Here is a 23,766-nt window from a genome sequence, read left to right on the forward strand (position 1 = left end):
TTGCTTAAATAACTTTAAGATTATACCACTGGCCTGAGGAAGGATTTCTAGAACTATTGGAGAAGCTAATGGATTCATAAAAGCACTAACCCAAGATCAAACAGAGTAGGAATTAATTACATGGGACTGAATGAACTGATGAAAAAAAAATGATTAAAGCCCTGGCCAGTTTGGCTCAGCGGTTAGGGCGTCAACCTGCAGTCCAGAGAGACCTGGCTTCGGTTTCCTCTAAGAGCATGTACCTCGGTTGCATTTTGTCTCCAGCCTTGGTTGGGTCATACGGAAGGCTCGATGTGTCCCTTTCATGTCAATGTTTCTCTCTCTCACTTCCTCTCTTTCCCTCCCACTCTCAGAACAAAAACTGGGAAAATGTCCTCGGGTGAGGATTAAAAAAAAAAGATTAAAAATTTTGTAGACTTTTTGTTTTGAAACCTCTCTTATGTTTAATGTTCTGTTTTATAGATATAAGGAACTTTTTTTCCCCTCTTAAACTGTGTTTAACTACAACAGTTTAATAGATTATACATTTGTAAACAAAAAGGAAGTGCTTGGCCAGTGTTGCTCAGTGGTTAAGCGTCAGCCCATGCACCAAGAGGGTGCCATTTTGATTCCCAATCAGGGCATAGGCCCAGATTGTGGGCCAAATCCCCAGTGGGGACATGCAGGAGACGGCCAGTCGATGTTCTCTCTCAAATGTTTCTGTGTGTCTCTCTAAAATCAATAGAGGAAAAACGTCTTTTTAAAAAAATGAAGTTATCTTTTTTCCTATCAGATCCCTAAAAAATTAAAAGGCTCTTACTGAGTTGTTTTTTTTTTATCCTTACCCAAGGACATTTTTGCATTTATCTTCAGATAGAGCAGGAGGGAGGGAGGGAGGAAGAGAGAGAAACATCAATGCGAGAGAGAGAGAGAGAGAGAGAGAGAGAGAGACATCGACTGGTTGCCACCCACACAACCCCAGCTGGGGCTAGGGAAAAACTGCGACTGAGATATATGCCCTTAGCAGGAACTGAACCCAGGTCTCTCTGGTCTGTGGGCCTCACGCCCTAACCACTGAGCCAGACTGGCCAGGGCTTGTGTATTTTTTTAAAAATCCTCACCTGAGGATATGTTTTTATTGATTTTTGAAAGAGAGACATTGATGTGAGAGAAACATCGATCGGTTGCCTCTTGTATGCACCCCTACTGGGGATTGAACCCCCAACCTGGACCTGTGCCCTAACTGGGAGTCAAACATGAAACCATTTTGGTGCACGGGATGATGCTCCAACCAGCTGAGCCACCTGGTGAGGGCATTATTGAGTATTCTTAAAACACACATACAACCCTGGCTGGTTTGGCTCAGCGGTTAGAGTGTTGGCCTGCGGTCCAGAGAGACGCGGGTTCAGTTCCCGCTAAGGGCATGTACCTCGGTTGCATTTTACCCCCGGTCCTGGTTGGGTCATGCAGGTGGTGACCACTCAATGTGTCCCTTTCACGTCAATGTTTTTCCCTCTCTCTCTCTCTTCCTCCCACTCTATCTGAACAAAAACAAAAAACTGTCCTCAGGTGAGGATAAAATAAATAAATAAATAAAAAATAAAACACACATACACACACACAAATTTTCTTACTGAAGAATAACAATATTCATTTTTGACTTAATAGAAAAATAATAATTTGATAGGTTTAACCACTAATACTTGGTGACCCCATGTAAACTGAGTGTTTTGAATTAGAATTTTATATAGGTTCTTTTAGCCTAGTTTAAGTCAAGTTTCTATTCCAGAGTTTTAAAATTTTCCCCTTTATACCAATCCCTTTTACTTTCTGGTAATGTTATACTTAGCTATGCTGGAAAAATTAAATCTCAGAGTGTATTCTTTATCATCCCCATGTAGTGGCAAGTCAGACCATCACGAGTGCTTCTTTTAGGGGCATATGTATGAATTGGATAGCCAGTGATATTTTCATAAGTAGCATATTGATACTGAATCATTTCTGTAGCGTGGTAATTAATACATGTCAGAACTAGTTTTTTCCACTAGGGACTTGACTTGTAGGGGTTTTTTGTGGATGTCATTCCTATAAAATAACCAAAAAAGATGAAATTTTTATTGTTATTGAATGAATTAGTTATATATATCAGGTCTGTAGTTGTTAGAAATAGCTAAAGGAAATCTTATACCTAGTGACCTGTTACTTTTTACATATTTCTTAATGAGAAGTATCCATATAATAAGAATTTTTTCTTATATGAAGAAAGCATATATGAAACAACAGTTCTGACTGATCCTTTTTTTTTCTTTCCTGTTTTTGTTTTTGTTTTCTATTTTCAGTTACAGCAACCTCAACAGACCCTTTTAACCCAGGTTAGTTTGACTATTTCTTTGGGATATCTAAATGAAGACCAAAGTTTTTCTTTCAGAGTTTAAAGATGAGTACTTTTTGGATTCACATACTAGTTTAGCAGTATGCTAAATAAAAATGGAAAGCATGTTTTTGTTTTTTATAGTTTTTGATTGCAGATTGAGCTGTGATCTAGTTTTAATAAATATGAGGTCTTATTTAAACTTAATACTGATAATGGCTTTTACATTTTCTTTGAACTAGTAATATTTTTTAAATATTTTTTTATTGATTTTTAGAGAGAGTGGGCAGGAGAGGTAGAGAGAAACATTGATGTGAGAGTAGAACATCAGCTGCCTCCTGCACGACCCCTACCCAGGAGTGAGCCCGCAGCCTGGGCATGTGTCCTGACTGGGAATTGAACCAGCTATCTTTTGGTGGATGGGATGATGCTCAACCAAGTGAGCCATACTGGCCTGGGCTGAACTAATATTTTTAGGAAATTTTTTTGTACATATTAAGTATCGTTTTCTTTTTTTTTTTTTTTCCTCACCCGAGGACATTTTTCCATTTTTTGTTCAGATAGACTGGGAGGAAGAGAGAGAGAGAGAGAGAGGGGGGGGGGGGGGAGAGAAAAACATCTATGTGAAAGGGGCACATCGAGTGGTTGCCACCCACATTATCCAACCAGGGCCGGGGACAAACTACAACCCAGGTACATGCCTTTAGCGGAAACTGAACCCAGATCTCTCTCAACCTCAGGCCAACACTCTAACCGCTGAGCCAAACCGGCCAGGGCTAAATATCTTTTTCAGGTTGACCTAATGTGAAGTGTCTGTGTTACATTATCAGCTTAATTTTTTTAATTATTATTATTTTTTCATTTATTTATTTTTTTTCTTTATTGATTTTAGAGAAGAAGTGAGAGAGAGAGATAGAAACATTGATGAGAGAGAACACCAATTGGCTGCCTCCTGCATGCCCCTCACTGGGGATCTGGCCCACAACCCGGGCATATGTCCTCACTGGGAATCAAACCAGCCACCTCCTGATGCATGGGTTGATGCTCAACCACTGAGCTATACTGGACGGATACATTATCAGTTTAATTTTTAGAAACATTAAAAAGTTATTGAACTCACGATATGTAGTGATTAATTTAGGCTTTGTAGGCCATTTGGAGTCTCTATTGCATTTTTAAAATATGTTTCTGTTGATTTTTTTTAGAGAGAGAGAAACATCGTTGTGAGAAAGAAACATTGATCAGCTGCCTCCTGTATGTCCCACTACTGAGGATTGAACCTGAAACCTGGGCATGTGCCCTGACTGGGAATTGAACCAGGACCTCTCAGTCCATGAAATGATTCTCAATCCACTGAGCCACTCTGGTCGGGCTTATTTTTTATAATCCTTATAAAGTGTAAATCTATCCTTGGGCCCTGGCTGGTTTGGCTCAGCGGTTGGAGCATCGGCCTGCGGACCAGAGAGTCACTGGTTTGGTTCCAGCTAGGGGCACGTACCAACAACAACAACAACAAAAAGGCTCAGCAGTTAGAGCGTTGGCCTGCGGTCCAGAGAGACCCAGGTTCGGTTCCCGCTAAGGGCACGTACTTCGGTTGCAGTTTGTCCCCGTCCCTGGTTGTGTCATGGAGGTGGCAGCCACGCGATATGTCCCTTTCACATCGATGTTTCTCTCTCTCTCTCCCTCTCTCCCTCCCACTCTATCTGAACAAAAAATGGAAAAAATGTCCTCGAGTGAGGATAAAAAAGAAAACAAAACAAAACTATCCTTGTCTTATATGCTATAGAGAAATCATAAGGTGTGTGCCAAATTCGGCCCATGTTCCATGGTCCACTGACCACATCCCAGTATGTACCTTGAGTGAAGTACTATGCAACTTTTCCAAAGGAAGCAGAATCTCTAACATACATTGCCCTCATGGTTAGGGAACCTGAGTACCTGAGGAATAGGAGTAGGAGAGAAGCTTTTTACTGTATATGTAACTTTGCATTCCTCTTTAGTCTTGAGTCTATTAGTGTGTGTGTGTTTATAAGTTCACTTCCAATGAGAAATCAACCTCACTTTCTGTTTTTATTAGAGAACTAAAGTCAGCTGGCATGTTTGATATTTTCAATTTCTAATAGTAGAATTTCTAGACTTAGTAGAAAAGCTGTAAAAGTTGTCTGTTCTTAGAATACCATTTCCTAAAGTGTGTCCATAAACCATTAGTGTGTTAGGATGTTAATGAAACTTAATGAGAAAGATTATTTTGTGATCATAGTTTAAGAAATACTGAGTTTTTTTGCTGTACGTATGTAGGACTTTGCTTTTTTTTTTTAATTATAGAACTTGGAGACTTGCTTTATTGAGCCAGATGTAAGACAAATTCCATGGTTTGACTGGAAGGATCAGATGATTGTTCCTTTATTTTGATTTTATATCTGTTTATATACAGAAGTTTTAATAATAATGCTATCCATGCTTGATTGTGCCAGAAAAGACCAATGAAAATGTTAACGTTTTTATTTTTCCATTTTATTAAGATAAAATTGATATATAACATCATGTTAGTTTAAAGGAACAACATAATGATTTGATATACGTATGTATTGTAAAATGATTATTACCACAGTAAGTTTAATTAAATACATCACCTTCACATAGTTAAAAATTTTTATTCTTTTTTTTTTCATCCTCACCTGAGAACATTTTTATATTAATCTTCAGATAGAGCTGGAAAAAGAGAGAGAAACATCGATGTGAGGGAGACACATTGATTGGCTGCCACCCGCACAACCCCTACCAGGGCCAGGGACAAACTGCAACTGAGGTACGTGCCCTTGTCCGGAACCAAACCCGGGACTCTTTGGTCCCCGAGTGATGCTTTTACTGCTGAGCCATACTGGCCAGGGCAAAAATTTTTATTCTTTTGATAAGAACTTAAGATCTCTCTTTGCAACTTCCAAATATACAATTGTTAACTATAGTCATCATGCTGTTTATTATATCTCCAGAACATATTTATCTTGTAACTGGAATATTGCACTTTTTAACTACCTTCACCCATTTCCCCCACCCTCCCAAACTCCTCTGGCAGCCACCATTTGGTTCTGTTTCTTTGAGTTTTTTGATTTTTGTAGATTCTACATAGGTGAGATCATACATATTGTGGTCTTTCTTTGTCTGACTTATTTCATTTACACAGGACTTTCCTGAGTCTTTATTATACCACTATGGATTTTGAATTTCTAAAAGAGAAGTACAATATGCACTATTTTTTTTTTTTTTTTTTTTTAATCCTCACCCGAGGACATTTTTCCATTTTTTGTACAGATAGAGTGGGAGGGAGAGAGAGGAAGAGAGAGAGAGAGAAACATCGACGTGAAGGGACACATCGAGTGGCTGCCACCCGCACGACCAACCAGGGCCGGGGACAAACTGCAACCGAGGTACGTGCCCTTAGCGGGAACCGAACCCGGGCCTCTCAGGACCGCAGGCCGACGCTCTAACCGCTGAACCAAACCAGCCAGGGCCAATATGCACTATTTTTAAAACTAATTGTATTACAGTATCTTTTCCCTGGAACAAGCTGTGAAAACACTGATCTGAGGGAACTTGATGAAATAGATAAAAAAATAAATAATTTTTTGGGCTTGATTTTTATCTTAAGGTGTATATATGTATTTTCTAACTTCAAATAAAATATTTTTAGCATTTGAGTTTAAGTAGTTATTTTTAATTGCTAGACTATTTTTTAGATGTTAAAAATTGATTTTTATCCGATTTCTAAACTATTTCAAATTATCACCTTAATTTGATGTTGATTTTGTTTTATAGCCAGCTGTTGCACTGCCTACTAGTCTTAGCCTGTCTACTCCTCAGCCTGCAGCACAGATAACTGTATCATATCCAACACCAAGGTCCAGTCAGCAACAAACCCAACCTCAGAAACAGCGTGTTTTTACAGGAGTGGTTACAAAACTACATGATACGTTTGGATTTGTGGATGAAGATGTATTCTTTCAGCTTAGGTAAATTTCATTAGGTGTTGGCAGACGGCTTGTTGTATTTAACATTAAGTATATTGATAAGGCACCTGCTTAATTGTGGCACAGGATTGTGATTTAGCTATAATTTTCTGTTTTAATCATTTGGCTTGTTATTTTTGTACCTGTTACCTTTTTTGAGGGAGAATGTGACTAAAGATGTTATTTGATTATTGAATGAAGTGGTTATGGTGAATTCTTTATAAATGTTTTATCAGTGACTAATAAGCAATTCTAATTTTTCATCGGCAGACATACAGTGAGATTAGGTATTAAAATAGTCACATGCCTTTTAAAATTTATCTTCTGTTGGACATATCTATTAAATATATATATAGTTTTTAATAAAAATGTTCTAAATTGCCTGATTCTTGGTCAGGGCACATGCCCAGGTTGTGCGGCATGCAGGATGTGGCCAATCAATATTCTTTCATTGATGTTTCTAATCTCTCCCTCCCACTTCCTCTCACTCTAAAAAATTTAAAAATTAAAATGTGCCCTGGCCAGTTTGGCTCAGTAGTTAGAGCGTCAGCCTGTGGGTCCAGAGGTACCCGGGTTCGGTTCCCGCTAAAGGCATGTACTTAGGTTGCAATTTGTCCCGGGCCTGGTTGGGTCGTGCGGGTGGCAACCACTCGATGTGTCCCTTTCACATCGATGTTTCTCTCTCTCCCTCTCCCTCCCACTCTATCTGAACAAAATATGGAAAAGTGTCCTCAGGTGAGGATTTAAAAAAATTTTTTTAATGTTTTAAATTGATTTTAGAGAGAGATTGGAAGGAGAGAGAGAAACATTGATTTGTTCCACGTATGTATTCATTGGTTGATTCTATTTTTTTTTCAATCCTCCCCGAGGATATTTTTTCAAATATCTTCAGATAGAGTCGGGGGCGGGGGGGGGGGGGGCGATCCAGAGAGAGAGAGAAACATTGATGTGAGAGATAGACATCCACTGGTTGCCTCCTGCACGAACCTGACCAGGGCTGGGGAAGAACCGCAACCGATGAATGTGCCCTCAGCCAGAATCAAACTTGTGACTCTGGTTCATGGGCCTACGCTCTAACCACTGAGCCAAACAATCCAGGACCATTGGTTGATTCTTGTATGTGCCCTGACCAGGGTTTGAACCCACAACCTTGGTGTACCAGGACAATGCTCTAACCAACTGTGCTACCCGGCCAGGGCACTAAAATCTTATTTTATTTTATGTTTTTGTTAATCCTCACCCAAGGATATTTTTCCATTGAATTTTGGAGTGGAAGGGAGGGCAAGGGGAAACAGAAACATCGATATAAGAGAGACACATTGATGGGTTGCCTCCCGCAAGATTCCCGACCTGGGCTGGGATGAAACCTGCAACCCAGATATAAGCCCTAGCCCGGAATCGAACCCGCAACCCTTTAGGCCTCAGTCCGATGCTCTAACCGCTGAGCCAAACCAGCCAGGCCTAAAAATTTATTTATTTATTTATTTATTTTTTATTATCTTCACCTGAGGACATTTTTCCATTTTTTGTTCAGGTAGAGTGGGAGGGAGAGAGAGGAAAAGAGAGAGAGAAACATCGACGTGAAAGGGACACATCGAGTGGCTGCCACCCGCACGACCAACCAGGGCCGGGGACAAACTGGCACTTATTTCTTTCACTTCAAACCTGTGTTTATATGGAGAGGTGGAAACATCAGTTTTAATATAAGTCTGAGAGGATTATCTTCTCTTTAAAGAGATTTTTTTTTTTTTTTTTATCCTCACCCGAGGACATTTTTTCATTTTTTGTTCAGGTAGAGTGAGAGGGAGAGAGAGGAACAGAGAGAGAGAGAGAGAAACATCGATGTGAAAGGGACACATCGAGTGGTTGCCACCCGCACAACCGACCAGGGCCGGGGACAAACTGCAACCGAGGTACGCGCCCTTAGCGGGAACCGAACCCGGGTCTCTCAGGACCGCAGGCCGACGCTCTAACCGCTGAGCCAAACCGGCCAGGGCGAGATTGTTTTTTATTGTTGGAAATATTTACAGATGTCCCCCTTTTCCCCCCATTGACCTCCTCTTCCCCACTCCTACCCCCCAGGATTATCTATTTTTTAAAAGAGCTTTTTAGACTTTCAAATCAGGTATGGTGTGTTTATTATTGAATTTATTGGAGTTAGATATAATTTACTTTATAATACCAAGTATGTAAGTAATTTTTGGAGGAATCTCTTTTAAAAGTGTGTGCACGCATGTGTTTTGTGTGAGTGTATATATACTTTTTTTTTTTTCCAGTGCTGTCAAAGGGAAAACCCCCCAAGTGGGTGACAGAGTATTGGTCGAAGCTACATATAATCCCAATATGCCTTTTAAATGGAATGCACAGAGAATTCAAACACTACCAAATCAGGTATATGAAATACTGACCAGGTATTATAGAAACTTGGTAACTGAATTATCCAATTTACAAAGACTTTTCTTTTACTTCTTTATTTTTGTTAAGAATCAGTCCCAAACCCAACCTTTACTGAAGACTCCTCCTGCTGTGCTTCAACCAATTGCACCACAGACAACATTTGGTGTTCAGGCTCAGCCCCAGCCTCAGTCATTGCTGCAGGCACAGATTTCAGCAGCTTCTATTACACCACTATTGCAGACTCAACCACAACCTTTATTACAGCAACCACAGCAGAAAGGTATTACATGTACTGTATCTTTGTTTTTTATGTTTCAAGCTAATAAGTAACTGTTTCATTGTTATATAATAAGAGTATACGTTTAACTACAAAAAGTCAGGGACTTTCAGAATACATGAAAGGAAGGTTAAATATTTTGTGTAGAACACTTCTACTTTTTTTGTTTTTAATCCTCACCTGAGGACATGTTGTTATTGATTTTAGATTGAGAGGAAGCAGGGGAACGAGAGAGAGAAACTGGTCCCCTACACACCCTGACTGGGGATTAAACCCACAACCTTTTTGGTGTACAGGATGATGCTCCAATCAACTGAGCCACCAGCCAGGGCTGGACCACTCCTACTTTTATAGCTATTTGGAAACATTTGTATTTTCTTGTTCTTATTCAAAGATATGCTCTTTGTTAACTTAAACTGAAAACTATTAATCCCCTGTCCCTATTATTGGTATCTGTAATGAAAGTAAATGTTTTGAGACCCATTTTATATACATGTAGTGTCTGTTGATAGTACATCAGTGAGCTGTGTTTTAAATTTCCCTTTGCAAATTGATTACTTGAAACTTTGGGCTTTTTTTTTTTTTATCAAAACAATGTTTAAATAGCCTTGGCTTAATAGAAGCCTTCCTAATTTTTTTTTTTTGAAGTGTAATTGTGGCACTTTCTTTTATTGTAAATTATAACACACTTAGAACAAAGTGATGAAACAAATTACACTATCATGTGATCAGTGAACACCTGTTTAATCACTGGTTGGGTAATAAAATACAACATTGCTAGGTAACGTTTTTCTTTTTTAATCCTTATCTGAGGGTATTTTTTCATTTATCTTCAGATAGAGTGGGAGTGGAAGAGAGAGAGAGAGAGAAACATCATTGTGAGAGACACGTCGACTGGTTGCCTCCTGCATGACCCTGACTAGGGCCAGGGCCCAAACTGCAACCAAGGTACATGCCCTTGACCATAATCCATCCTGTGACTCTTTGGTTCACGGGTGGATGCCCTAACTGCAGAGCCAAACCAGTGAGGGCACTCTTTTTTTTTTTTTTTAATAGTTTTACTCTTTATACATCTTCATAATGCCAGTGTAGTTTTGTTTTTGAATTTTGCATAATCTCTTATTCAATTTATATAATCTTTTGTGTAGAAATTCTTTTGTTCAGCCTGGCCCATGTGGCTCACTGGATTGAGCGTCGTCCCATGGACTGAGAGGTCCCAGTTTGATTCCCAGTCAGGGCACATGCCTGTGTTACGGGTTCAATTTCTAGTAGAGGTCATGCAGGAGGCAGTTGATCAGTTTTTCTCACTCACATCGATGTTTCTATCTCTCCCTCTTCTCTCTCTAAAAAATCAATAAAAACATGTTTTAAAAAATACTTTGTTCAAAATTGTGTTTTAAAATTTTTTCATACTTTTTATTCCATGTGGTTCTAGTTTCTTCCTTTTCCTCATTGCATAATATTCCATTGTATGAAAATTATACAATTTACCTGGGTTTTTTTGGTACACATTTGGATTGTTTCTAGTTTTTGGTTTCTGAAGCTGCTGCTTTGAACTCATGTGTGTGTCAGGCAATGTGCATAGGTTTTCCTAGGGCATATATCTTCTAGTAGAATTGCAGGGTCTGCAGGTTTGTGTATGTTTAACTTAATAGGTAATGCCAGACTGTTTCCAGAATACTTGGTTCTTCCATGTATCTGAGCTTTAGTCCTATAATTTCTGATTTTTTCCCCTTGTCCTTTTTTCTTTAGAGGATTTGTTTTCAGTTGTGAATAGGGACTTGAATACCATTTTTTCCCTGCCACTCTCTCAAGAAGAGATATGGCTTCTGTGGGAGGGCTCAAGAAAGCAGTGTTTCTGGTAGTGACACATCCCATGAGTTTGGTAGATGATTGACAGGGAGCAATAAGAGTAGGGTGGAAAAATCGAAGAGAGAGAAGGGATCAGTGGAGTGTGCTATGGTTCACTTGGCAGAAGGGTGGGGGAATCTCCATTGGCAACTAGGATTCATTCAGCAATACCAGCCCATTAATCTTTAGTTGGTATATTATTACTTATGAAAAAGTATTCTTAAGTTAGCTGCTATTGTTTTTTTCTCTTCCAAATTCATTATGGAAATTTTCAAGTATATATACATGTTGAAAGAACACTATAATGATCACTTGTATGCTTATAATCCTGAAGAGTTAACACTACTGCATATATTAAGAAATATTCATGCTGTTAGTTTAAAAGTTGGAATCGCCAGACATTATGACATCCCACTGCCATATACTTAAGCATGTCTTTCCTAACAGAGTTTTCTATATTACCACAATATATTATCACATCTAAGTAAAAGCATTTTAATATCCTATTTATATTCAGATCTCTCCATTTGTCTCCCAACATGTCTTTTAAGGTTGTTTTTTGTTTCCTAAACAGAAAGCCAATTTTCATGCATTGTGTATTTAGTTGTGTTTCTTTAGTCTTTTTTATTCTAGACTAGCTTTCTACTTTCTCTTATTTTATTAACTTGGCTTTTTGAAGAAATTGGTATAGTTGACTTTTAGATTCTTTTGGAATGTTGTATTCTGGATTTGTCTTGATTCCTTGTGAATGTTTTTACCTTATTTCTCTATCTGCTATATAAACTATAAACTTTAGGTTAAGTCTAAAGGCTTTTGTCAAGAACACGTTATAGGTGATGTTTTTTATTTCATATTACGTCATATTAGGAGGCACATGTTATCAGGATACTTCCACTATTATTGATGCTAAATTTGATTACTTGGTCAAAGTGTGGCCATAAATCTTTCTATTATAATAAAGAATTTTTTCCTCCCTCTGTGTAGATAAGCTCTAGATGATACTTTGGCACCCTGTGAATATCTTCGTATAAAGCAGTCTTTGGTTTAATGTCAATAGATCAGGGGTTGGCAAACTACAGCCCTTGGGTTTGGTCTGTGGCTCAGTTTAGTATGGTCCCTGAACTAAAATGGTTTTGCATTGTTACAGGGTTGTAAAAAAAAAAAATGCAAGTATATAAAATGGTCTCCACCATTCGTGGGCCATAGAGCCTAAAATATTAGCCAATACTCTGGCTGGTTTTGCTCAGCAGTTACAGCATCAGCCCGTGGAGGAAAGAGTCACAGGTTCAGTTCTGGTCAAGGGCATGTACCTCAGTTGTGGTTCAGGCCCTGGCCCTGGCCCTGGCCAGGGTTGTGTGGGGAGGCAACCAGTCAGTGTGTCTCTCTCACATCAATGTCCCCCCCCCCCCATCTATCTGAAGATAAATGGAAAAATATCCTTGGGTGGGGGTTAAAAAAATATATTAGCTAACATTTTTTTAAATATGTTTTTACTGATTTTTTTTTTTAAAGAGAGAAAGAGAAACATGTGAGAGAGAAACATTAGTCAGCTCCCTCCTAAACAACCCCCACTGAGAATCAAGCCTGTAGTCTGGGCACGTGCCCTGACTAGGAATTGAATGGGGACTTCTCAGTTCATGGGCAATGCTCAATCCACTGAGCCACACTGTCTGGGCTTACCCAACATTTTTTGTCTATAAAATCTTTTTTTTTCAATCCTCACCTAAGGACATCGTTCCATTTTTTGTTCAGATAGAGTGGGAGGGAAGGGGAGAGAGAGAGAGAGAGAGAGAAACAGCGACATGAAAGGGACACATCGAGTGGCTGCCACCCACACAACCCAACCAGGGCCAGGAACAAACTGCAACCGAGGTACATGCCCTTAGCAGGAACCGAACCCAGGTCTCTCTGGACTGCAGGCCGATGCTCTGACTGCTGAGCCAAACTGGCCAGGGCTTGTCTATAAAATTTAACCATGTTGTGCTTTTGAACTTTATTTAAATAAGTTAAAATGTTTTTTTTTCTGTATCTTTTAAAGCTGGTTTATTGCAGCCTCCTGTTCGTATAGTTTCACAGCCACAACCAGCACGAAGGTTAGATCCACCATCCAGATTTTCAGGAAGGAATGACAGAGGGGATCAAGTGCCTAACAGAAAAGATGATCGAAGGTATGTTTTAGTATACTTTTGATGGTGGTAATGGCTGTAGAGTGTGATACACTTAATGCAGCTTAAAAATGATTAAAATGATAAGTTTTTGTTATGTATATTTTACAATTCAAAAATACTATTTACCAAAGTATACTGTGGAATCTTGCTTATATTAATTTATTCTTTAATGAAGGAACTCTTAAATAATGCCAGAAAAATTAGTAATTTTAGAAAATTTTGCTTTAAGTCGTGAAAGGGAGAGAGAAAGACGTAGATCCAGAGAAAGATCTCCTCAGAGAAAACGTTCCCGGGAGAGATCTCCTCGAAGAGAGAGAGAACGATCACCTCGGAGAGTTCGTCGTGTTGTTCCACGTTACACAGTTCAGTTTTCAAAGTTTTCTTTAGATTGGTAAGTTACTTTCCCCCATTGTTTTATTAAATTATTAGTTTTGTAATTTTGTATAGCTTAGTTGAATGTGTTATATACACAGATATTTTTCTTGCAACTTTCATTTCCTGACATTTAGTGCTCTTAATTTGTATAAGAGCAGAAATGCAATTTGAAGTAGCATTTTAGTTCTTTGCGAGGATTGCATTATTTTCACACATTAAAGATATCAGTTATTGAAAAAGGCAGCCCCTCTGTGATGAAGTTATTTCTTAAAGTTACAGTCATTTAATATCCAGATTTATTGATAACTTTATTAAGTTCATGCATAGTCCATTGTATATGATATAATAATACAACAGTGGATTAAATATTTGAAGTTAGCTGTGACAGTGTAGTATAATAGAAACACACATCTGTATATGTTTATATAAATACATTTTTTAGCCTTTGGAATCAGAAGTAATTGGCAACTTACCAAGAATTTTTGAGGCCCTGGCTGGATTGCTCATTTAGTTAGAGCGTCAACCGATATGCCAAGGTTTTGGGTTCGATCTCCAGTCAGGGCATATACAAGAATCAACCAGTGAATGCATAAATAAATGACACAACAAAATCAGTGTTTTGCACAACAAAGTTGATGTGTGTGTATGTGTACCTCCCCCTCGCCCTTCCTCCCTCTCTCAGATCAGTGTTTAAAAAAATTTTTTTTGAGCTTCATATGCAAAGTTGAAACTACATCAACTAGCAGAATTGTGAGATGGAGTTCATGTATCTAAAGCAACAGTATGTGGCATTTGTAGATACTCAGTAAATAGCTGCAAAGTTATAATTCATTAAAAAGAAAATTGGTAAACAACTCATTTACTCTAAGGGAAAGGAAGAATTATCTAAAAGCCCTAGGAGTGACAGTTGTGTATAAGATAAATTAACAGACAGAAAAAACAAATTGACCGGAAAATAAAAATAAATCATTAAAACCAGTATTTAAAGTTGTTTCACATAGGAACAAATAACTGCATTTCTTTGTCCTGAGAGGGTATTGCTGCATTTCAACTAAGTGTGATCATTACTATTCATAATACTAGACTATCAAAAGTTAAATTTTCTATATATTTAGTTCTAGATTGAGTAAACCAGTATATTTTATTTAAGTTACTCAATGCCAAAAAAGAATCTTGCTTGGTGACTTTGCTTAAAGTTGTGCTGTTGGTGTTCATTGACTCTTGCTTGAGGTCAAATCAGCAACTACTCTCAATTTATACTTGTTTTCTTGTTATCCCTGTTACTTGTACACTTAAAAATATCTAGTTTGGCCTGGCCGGTTTGGCTCAGTGGTTGGAGCGTCAGTCTGTAGTCCAGAGAGACCTGGATTCGGTTCCAGTTAGGGGCACGTACCTCGGTTGCAGTTTGTCCCCAGCCATGGTTGGGTTGTGCGAGTGGCAGCCCCTCGATGTGTCCCTTTCATGTCGATGTTTCTCTCTCTCTCTCCCACTCTGTCTGAACAAAAAATGGAAAAATGTCCTCAGGTGAGGATAAAAAAAAATATCTAATTTGTATATTAGAGAAAAATTTATTGGAACCAAAACTCTCTCCAGCCCCAAAGATATTAAATAGAGCAGTTCTACTCTGAACTCATCTGCTCCCCGACTAGAATGCTATTCTAGAAAGAGTTGACACATAGGATGTAAACTGAACGGCTATCTATCTCCTTTCAACTTAGACCTTCACAGTTTCACTTGACTACTTTGAAGTAAATTCCCGCTATATCAAATGAACCCATTACAAATAAAAATTACTTTTAAAGTTTTCACACTTACTATAATTTTTGGAAATAAAGATTTTCTTACAGTAATATGATTATAAGAGACTATATATCAAGAAATGATTTATTTGTACTTTTTATGTCTTGTTTTATTATAGATTTTACTCCTATGGGGTAAGGTAAAACTTTAAAAATTCTGGCGATGGGAAACTAGAAAGCTATTACACATAATTTGTTTGTAGCACTTCTTTAAAAAACAACAAAAACAAAACTCAAATACCTGCTTTTCACATTTTCATTATTTTGACAATAGAATTTTATCCAAATAAAGTATAATTATATCAGTAATCATAACTGACAAGTCTATCATTATCTTTTCATCTTACAGTTTGCGTTTTCCACTTCTCATTATGCTTTTTTCTTTGGTTAATCCTCACCCAAGGATGTTTTGTATTTTTTAGAGTGAGTGGAAGGGAGGGAGGGGGAGACAGAGAAAGAGAGAGACATTGATGTGAGAGAGATATATCAGTTGCCTCCTGCACATGCCCCTACTGGGGTCAGGGATCGAACCTGCAACCCAGGTCCGTGCCTTTGATTGGGAATTGAATCCTTGACTCTTTGGTGTTCAGGCTGACGTTCTTTATTTATTTATTTATTTTTTTCTTATCCTCACCCGAGGAAATTTTTCCATATTTTGTTCAAATAGAGTGGAAGGGAGAGAGAGGAGGAGAGAGAGAGAGAAACACCGACGTGAAAGGGACACATTGAGTGGCTGCCTCCTGCACTCAGGACCCAACCGGTACCGGGGACATACTGCAACCGAGGTACACGCCCTTAGAGGGAACCGAACCCGGGTCTCTCAGGACCGCAGGCCGACGCTCTAACCGCTGAGCCAAACCGGCCAGGGCAATTTTTTGGCTTTTTATCAGATTGATTTACCTTTAAGTTTCTCTCCTTTAAAAGCTTTGCTTCTTAGGAAAATGGAAATTATCCTTTAAAAAAAATCAGTATGCCAGATTTAAATGGCAAGAATCTTGTTTAACTCTGTTTACATAATAAACAAGTAGGTATGGATCTTAATTATTAACATAGAGGTATGGAAGTATGGATAATCCAGAAAACACTGGAATTTTGCTTTCATGTGAATTTTCTTAATTTTGAATGTATTCTTGAACTAAGATCTTACTATAGAACAACAGTTGTATTTTTTCTATACTGTATAAAGGTGATTGAGGAGCACTCATACTAATTTGGTACCACTCATCCCTTCTTTCTGTCCATTTTATATGAACCATAATTTTCTCAAAAGTGCAGTTTCAACTGAGGCAGAACTGCCTTTGTTCAGATCTTTTCTGGAGCTGGGGTTGAAGTTATTTCAAAGGGTCTTTTCTAATGAATTTTAAGATACACACAAAAAATAAAGAAATAAAGGTCACATTTAGATATGTTATTTATTCAAAGCTGTAAGTAAACAATTTGAAAAGGAGATTTTCTTGTGCCTCTCTGCACTCCTATAGCTCATTAATAATTGACTATTTGCAGCTGGTTTTGGCCATGTCAGGTTAGATGTTTGGCTTCAGAATTGAGTGAATGTTTGCATAATCTTTGGTATTAAGGCTCTTTATTCACTACATATGTCTGTTTTTCAGTCCTAGTTGTGACATGATGGAACTAAGGCGCCGGTATCAGAATTTATATATACCTAGTGACTTTTTTGATGCTCAGTTTACATGGGTGGATGCTTTCCCTTTGTCAAGACCATTTCAGCTGGGAAATTACTGCAATTTCTATGTAATGCACAGAGAAGTAGAGTCCTTAGAAAAAAATATGGCCATTCTTGATCCACCAGATGCTGACCACTTATACAGTGCAAAGGTTTGTATGTTGTGATACACAGCTAAAATTTCTGAACAGTTAGTCATATTAAGAGTATTTGTGGAGTTAATCTTTAAAAGTGTTTGTTAGGTTTAAGACCTGAATATCTATGTTTTCTTGTTGGCCTGATTCTGTTTTGGTTATTTAAGTAATTTAATATAATCTCTCTTTACCTTACCTCTTAAACTGTAAAATTATGGTTATTTTTTAAAACTTTGAACCTCATAAAAATGTGAAGATGAAATTGACGTAATAAGCTTTTCGGAATGTTCTATGGCTTCGGCTAGGCCCAGATAAAACATAATGGTGGGTGAATGTACTATCTATTAGTCAGCAGGATAACTTTGCTATGGTCATTACTATTCTGCTCTTTTAAAACATCAGAAAGCATTCCTTGAAAAGTTAAAACTATATAATTATAGGGTATCTAATACCATTTCTGCTGTAGCATTTTATTTTACATTTTTATAAACTATTTCGGGTATCTAATATGTAAGGATAATTAGTAGTGCTTCTCATTTTTTTACATTAGACTTTTGACAGGATTGAATTATTTGACTATAATAGGTAATGCTGATGGCTAGCCCTAGTATGGAAGATTTGTATCATAAGTCATGTGCTCTAGCTGAAGACCCACAAGAACTTCGAGATGGATTTCAACATCCTGCTAGACTTGTTAAGGTAAAATGAAACATTAACTTTAGGCGGATATTTGCTTTGCTTGGTTCTAACTGTATATATATATATATATATATATATATATACACACACACACACACACACTATATATATATATATATATAATTAAAGACACTGCCTTTTTAATCTTGTTGATTAGTTTAATAATTTTAGTATTTAGGCACTCAGACTTTAATGATATTGATGTTTTTCTCACTGCAAATTATGGCTATATCTTAACTCATTATGTCACTAGTTCAGCTGTCATTTTGATGTTTTATATTTGTAGGATAGATAAATCATAGTGGTATTGGATTTAGTATATCTTTGGATGCTTTTGAAATGTAAACTATAGCTTATTTCTTTAAAAGAACTTTTTATCTGAAGAAATATTTTAGAAGGATGAGTTATGATGTGTAAATCCTATTCCATTGCTGAAATGCAGTGTGGAACACGATGAACTGAACTCTTCCTTGACTGACAGATACCAGAGGTAGTAAAAATGCTATTGGAAAGGTTTGTACCTTTCCTTTTCAAGTATTTTATGTGTAATTTGACAACTTTCATAATATATGTAAATGATTCTTTGTTTTGAATTAGTTTTTAGTGGGCATGAAAGGCAAGGATGAAGCCATGGCCATTGGAGGCCACTGGTCTCCTTCGTTGGATGGACCAGACCCAGAAAAAGATCCCTCTGTGTTGATTAAGACTGCTATTCGTTGTTGTAAGGCTCTGACAGGCATTGATCTAAGTGTATGCACACAATGGTAAGTACCAATTCATTTCTCGATTAGAAATGTTTTGCTAATAGTTTATGTAGATGATCTTGTCTATCAGCCTGCATTCCCTCCCCCTTATTTTAGCAACCTTGATCATGCAGGTAACCTGAAAGGAAAAATCCCTATATGTAGCAAAAGTTTCTTTGGTGCCAAAAATGTTGAAGGGGGGAGGATTAAGAACTAATCAAAATAAACTGAAAATTTAAATGTTTTATTATGCTGTACTTCGGAAATTGGATGTATGTTGAAAATATTTTTCATTTCATGCATAGCTGGAGAAGATCGTCAAGAGGGAACTTCATTTCATTATAATTCTTTTGTTATAAAATGATGTAGTTGCTGATTATTTTTGTTCAGCCATATTTTCTCTGGAGGCTTATTTGTCCTATGTATTTTAGTATATTTCTTATGACTTAATTGAGATTTTTCTTTTTAGCACATGAAATCTGAACAGCTATCCAGCTTCTTCAGGTATTCTCTAAAATATGTGTAGCTCTATAATCAAACTTGAAAATGCCTTGGGGAAATTATTCTTCTTTTAACTATAAATATTGTACAAATGTACCAAAAGAGGAACTATGGCTTCTATAATTTTTTTTTCTTTAGACCAACCTCAAGTTCTTGCAGCAAAATTTCTTTACTTGATGTGCTACAAGTGAACTAGGGTCTTTAAAGTGTATTTTAGAATTTTTTTTCCAACATGCTTCTTCCCTTGCAACAGGTACCGTTTTGCAGAGATTCGCTACCATCGCCCTGAGGAGACCCACAAGGGGCGTACAGTTCCAGCTCATGTGGAGACAGTGGTTTTATTTTTCCCGGATGTTTGGCATTGCCTTCCCACCCGCTCAGAGTGGGAAACCCTCTCCCGAGGATACAAGCAGCAGCTGGTCGAGAAGCTTCAGGGTGAACGCAAGGAGGCTGATGGAGAACAGGCACTGAACGCTAATCCCTTTTTCTATTTCCGCTTCTCACAGGCACAGGAACACAGGCACAAATGCACACTACACACTACATAACAAACACACATGGAGGAACATAACTGGTAACAACGACTGGTAATCCAGCTTTCAGCAGTATAGTTGTATTTCTTTTTCTCTTCAAAAAATAGAAAAAAAATCTGTCTATTCTAACTGTAAGAGTGCTGAGACCTCAAAGGGAAATAAATTGTGCTTAAATTGCACAGAATTTTGTTTTTATCATAGGTCTAGTTGCTGGAATCTGGGACCAGTTGTTGAGCAAGATTCAGTATTAAGCCATTTTAAACATTTTGCCATTTTCTAAAATTTAAAAAATTTTCTCTTTCACGGTCATCAGTTCTAGTCATGGATATTTGAAATTGGACAACCACAAGTCTGAGAGATTTGAAATTTCAGGCTATGTGGCACCGTCTTTGGTATATTTGAAAGGTCTGACTAAATCAGTCTTAACTTTGGGTGGCTTGAAAATTGGGGCAAGATCACACACTGTGTGGTTAGTGGAGACCGGCAGTGTTTGTGCATCCCTGATATCCTTTGTGTTGTAATTTATCACCCTTTTGTGTTTCACAGATCTGGCTTTGATTGGCTGATGAGTGTCTTTGTGATCAATTAAAAGTGGTAGAATGTATGTACGTGGACTTGCCTAAATAACTTTAGGAGAAGACAATCTGAAACATTTGTGACCTTGCACAGATCAGCAACAGACTTTTAAAAATAAATTACCTTTATTTTAAGGTTTCAGAATAGTAATTAGGTTCTTAACTTTGTATATCAGGATGAAGAAGAGAAGGATGATGGTGAAGCTAAAGAAATTTCTACTCCTACCCATTGGTCTAAACTTGATCCAAAGACAATGAAGGTAACTTTGATAAAGGTAGTATTTAGTTTGAAATCTCCGAGCAGGAATAGAGAATGGGTAGGACAGTGTGTTGGTGGTGGGATGTCTGTGTTTGTTTTCCCAGATAAAAACCATTAAAAATGAAGTCCCGTGATTTTAGATATTCTATAGTGTAAATTTGTGTGTATATAAAAATTGAATAAAAGGAGACTTCATTAATTAGTTTCAGCCACTGTCTGTTGCATGCAATACACAAGTGCCTATGGTGTGAGCAACACTGTTTTCTAATTTGGGAACTGACATAGAATTTCTGTACGTAAGTAACTTAAATTCAGGGAGAAGGGAAGAAACAGGAAAAAGATCCAGTTTCTAAAAAACATTTTAAGGTGGGTTGAAACACAGGGAGGAGCAAAAGTAGGTTTACAGTTGTTAATATGGAAAATAATACTATAATAAAAAATAATAGCCCTGGCCAGTGTGGCTCAGTTGGTTGAGTGATGTCCCATGCATCAAGAGGCCTAGGGCTCGATCCCCAGTGGGGACTGAGGGAGGCCCTATGGAAGGCAGCCGAAAGATGTTTCTCTCTCTCCCTTCCTCTCTAAAACCAATAAAAACATTTAAAAAATACAAGAATAAACCTTATGTTTCACATACTAACAACTATAAACCTGTTTTTGCCCCACCCTGTATGTCTGAACTGGGAATGATTTAATTTAAGAGCCTCTTTTGAAATCTTTGGTTAACCTGTACTGCCTGTACTGTTTTTTTTTGTTTGTTTATTTGTTTACTTTTTGTTGTTTTATTCTCCCTGAGGTCTCTGGGACGATTATTGGCTGCATTTTTGTATCTTTGGACCTATAATGTGAATGTAGATCCATGGATTCTATATACATACATTCTGCATAGATACGAAGATTAGAGGCTGATCATTACTTACTTTTGCAGCTTGTCATTTAAAGCTAATTAATTTCTATTCTCAGCAACAACAAAGCTGTTTTTCTTTGTTATGAAACTAGCCTTTTATATTTCATAAAAAAATTTTTTTCTTTATTGATTTTAGAAAGAGAGGAAGGGAGAGGGAGAGAGAGAAATATCTATGAGCGAGAACATTGATTGGCTACCTCCTACATGCCCCTCACTGGGCATCGGGCTCTCAACCTGGGCGTGTACCTGACTGAGAATCAAACTGGCAATCTCTTGGTGCATGGATTGATGCTCAACCACCGAGCCACACCGGTTAGCCTGAAGCTAGCTTTTTAATTAGTGGATAATATATATCGTAAGAATGTTTTTTATTTTTGCACTACTTCAAGTTGTCATCAGTATCAGATTTCACATAGAGGCCAATAGATTCAGAAAATACAGGCAAATAGATTAAGCCTGTGTCCCATGACTTTTTTTTCAAACTAACAACTTTGTTATTAAGTTTCTTATTTTAAAACTTGTATTTATTTTTATTATAAATTTAATTCATGCTTATAAAAATTGGTACATACATGAAAAATAGAAGAAAAAAATTATGTGAGCCTATCATTCAAACAGAACAACTCTTTTTTTTTTTTTGGTACGTGCCTCTAGCGGAAACTGAACCTGGGTCTCTCTGGTTCACAGGCCGATGCTCCAATCACTGAGCCAAACCGGCCAGGGCAGAACAACTCTTAAAATTTTCATGTATTTTTTTCCATTATTTTTTCTGGGTATAAGCTTTGTGATTGATTGGTTGCTTGCTTTTTTAATAATATTGTATAATAAGCTGCTGTCTCATTCTTTTCAATTAATATTACTATTTCCCATGCAATTATTTTTAAATGTATACTATTCCATCTAGTTGATGTACTGTTTTTACTTAGTTATTATCCTTTTATTGGATATTTAGATTCTTTACTCTTTTGGAGGGAGGCACTATTAAAAGGAATGTATAAAGTTTTTTTTGTTTATTTTTCTGTGTTTAGGTTTTTTTCCTTAGGGTGGATTCCCAGAAATTATAGAATTACTGGGTCAGAGAGCATTAACTGTTTTTTTAAGCATCTTAAAACATGTTGTAAATTATTTTTCAAAAATGTTCTAATAAGTTTGCATTTTCACAAACCTTCTAAGAGCTGTACAAGTATTCCTTGAACCAAAGTTGTAACAAGTCAGAAGATAATCACACAGTTTATTCTCTATTTCAATATCCCATTTTCTTTTCCTGTGTTTTTATACTCTGTATATTTAGGTAAATGATCTTCGAAAAGAATTAGAAAGTCGAGCCCTTAGTTCCAAAGGGTTAAAATCCCAGTTAATAGCCCGATTGACAAAACAGCTTAAAGTAGAAGAGCAAAAAGAAGAACAAAAGGAATTAGAGAAATCTGAAAAAGAAGATGAAGACGAGGATGATAGGAAATCTGAAGATGATAAAGAGGTATATACTAAGTCATTTAGATATACTCCTTACCTTGCTCTTCTTTGGTCTGACTTCCTACCCTATGTTGTTTCACTGTGTGGATGCTTTCCTGGCTCCATTTGGGTTTTATTGCCTGGTAACTGGCCTGAGTCATTGCAGTTCTCCCTTACTGCTGGTCTTCATCCCTTGTGTAGACTTCTGCTTTGTTTGGAGGAAATGACTTAGAACTGAACTGTTCAGGACAGAAAGAGTTGAGTTGAAAATTATGATATTATAGTTGTCATTTTATTTTCACATATTCCCCTTATCCATTTGGTTACCCAGTGGTACAGTTTTTAAATTAATATACAGTCTGCCCTGGTCGGTTTGGCTCAACAGTTAGAGTGCTGACCCGGACCAAAGGATCTCAGGTTCAGTTCCCAGTCAAGAACATGTACCTGGATTGCAGGTTTGATCCCCAGCCCTGGTTGGGGTTGTGCAGGAGGCAATCTCTCTTACATTGGTGTTTCTCTCGCTGTCTCTCTCCTTCCCCTCCCTCCCTTCCACTCTATCTTGAAAAAAAAAAAAATAATAATAATAATGGAAATCATTGGTTACAAAGGGCCTGCTGTAGAAGGCCGAATCAGTGTTTCATTCTTTTATGTATTTATTTATTTTTATCCTCACCCGAGGACATTTTTTGCATTTATCTTCAGACACAGCGGGAGGGAGAGAGTGGGGAAGAGAGAAAGAGAAAGAGAGAGGGGAACATCGATGTGTGAGAGAGACACATTGAGTGGTTGCCACCCACACGACTCCAACCAGGCAACCAGGACCAGGGACAAACTGAAACCGAGGTACGTGGCCTTAGCGGGAACTGAACCCAGTACTCTCTGGTCCACAGGCTGACACTCTAACCGCTGTACCAAACTGGCCAGGGCTGATTCTTTTCTTTTTTTCATCCTGTGTAATGATACTTTTCTCTGTATCATTCTAATTTTAGTTTCTGTGCTCTTGAAGCCAGCACTATTTATCCAATTTTCAAGATAATGAATTAGGTTTCCTGTCATCT

At 37.5% G+C, this 23,766-nt stretch overlaps 1 protein-coding gene and 1 non-coding gene across 5 annotated transcripts in view; both read left to right on the forward strand.

Annotated features, from left to right (window-relative positions):
* Positions 1-23,766, forward strand: part of CCAR1 (cell division cycle and apoptosis regulator 1) — a 64,478-nt gene that overhangs the window by 17,328 nt on the left and 23,384 nt on the right. For 2 of the 4 annotated variants that reach the window (XM_036264826.1, XM_036264824.1), the window contains exons 5-16: positions 2,319-2,351; positions 6,167-6,360; positions 8,634-8,748; positions 8,842-9,034; positions 12,921-13,050; positions 13,280-13,441; positions 16,835-17,060; positions 17,628-17,741; positions 18,339-18,505; positions 19,239-19,449; positions 20,270-20,353; positions 22,548-22,733. In XM_036264826.1, coding sequence (XP_036120719.1) covers positions 2,319-2,351; positions 6,167-6,360; positions 8,634-8,748; positions 8,842-9,034; positions 12,921-13,050; positions 13,280-13,441; positions 16,835-17,060; positions 17,628-17,741; positions 18,339-18,505; positions 19,239-19,449; positions 20,270-20,353; positions 22,548-22,733 — 1,815 coding nt within the window. Of the gene's footprint in view, positions 1-2,318; positions 2,352-5,124; positions 5,160-6,166; positions 6,361-8,633; positions 8,749-8,841; positions 9,035-12,920; positions 13,051-13,279; positions 13,442-16,834; positions 17,061-17,627; positions 17,742-18,338; positions 18,506-19,238; positions 19,450-20,269; positions 20,354-22,547; positions 22,734-23,766 lie in introns of those variants that run through there. The other 2 variants (XM_036264827.1, XM_036264825.1) reach the window with 2 other exon arrangements.
* LOC118632829 lies at positions 18,143-18,207 on the forward strand. The gene has a single exon (XR_004960088.1). It is a non-coding gene; the product is annotated as a small nucleolar RNA SNORD98 (small nucleolar RNA).

This window comes from Molossus molossus, unplaced genomic scaffold (genome assembly GCF_014108415.1).
Source record: "Molossus molossus isolate mMolMol1 unplaced genomic scaffold, mMolMol1.p scaffold_m16_p_17, whole genome shotgun sequence".
Taxonomy (NCBI): domain Eukaryota; kingdom Metazoa; phylum Chordata; class Mammalia; order Chiroptera; family Molossidae; genus Molossus; species Molossus molossus.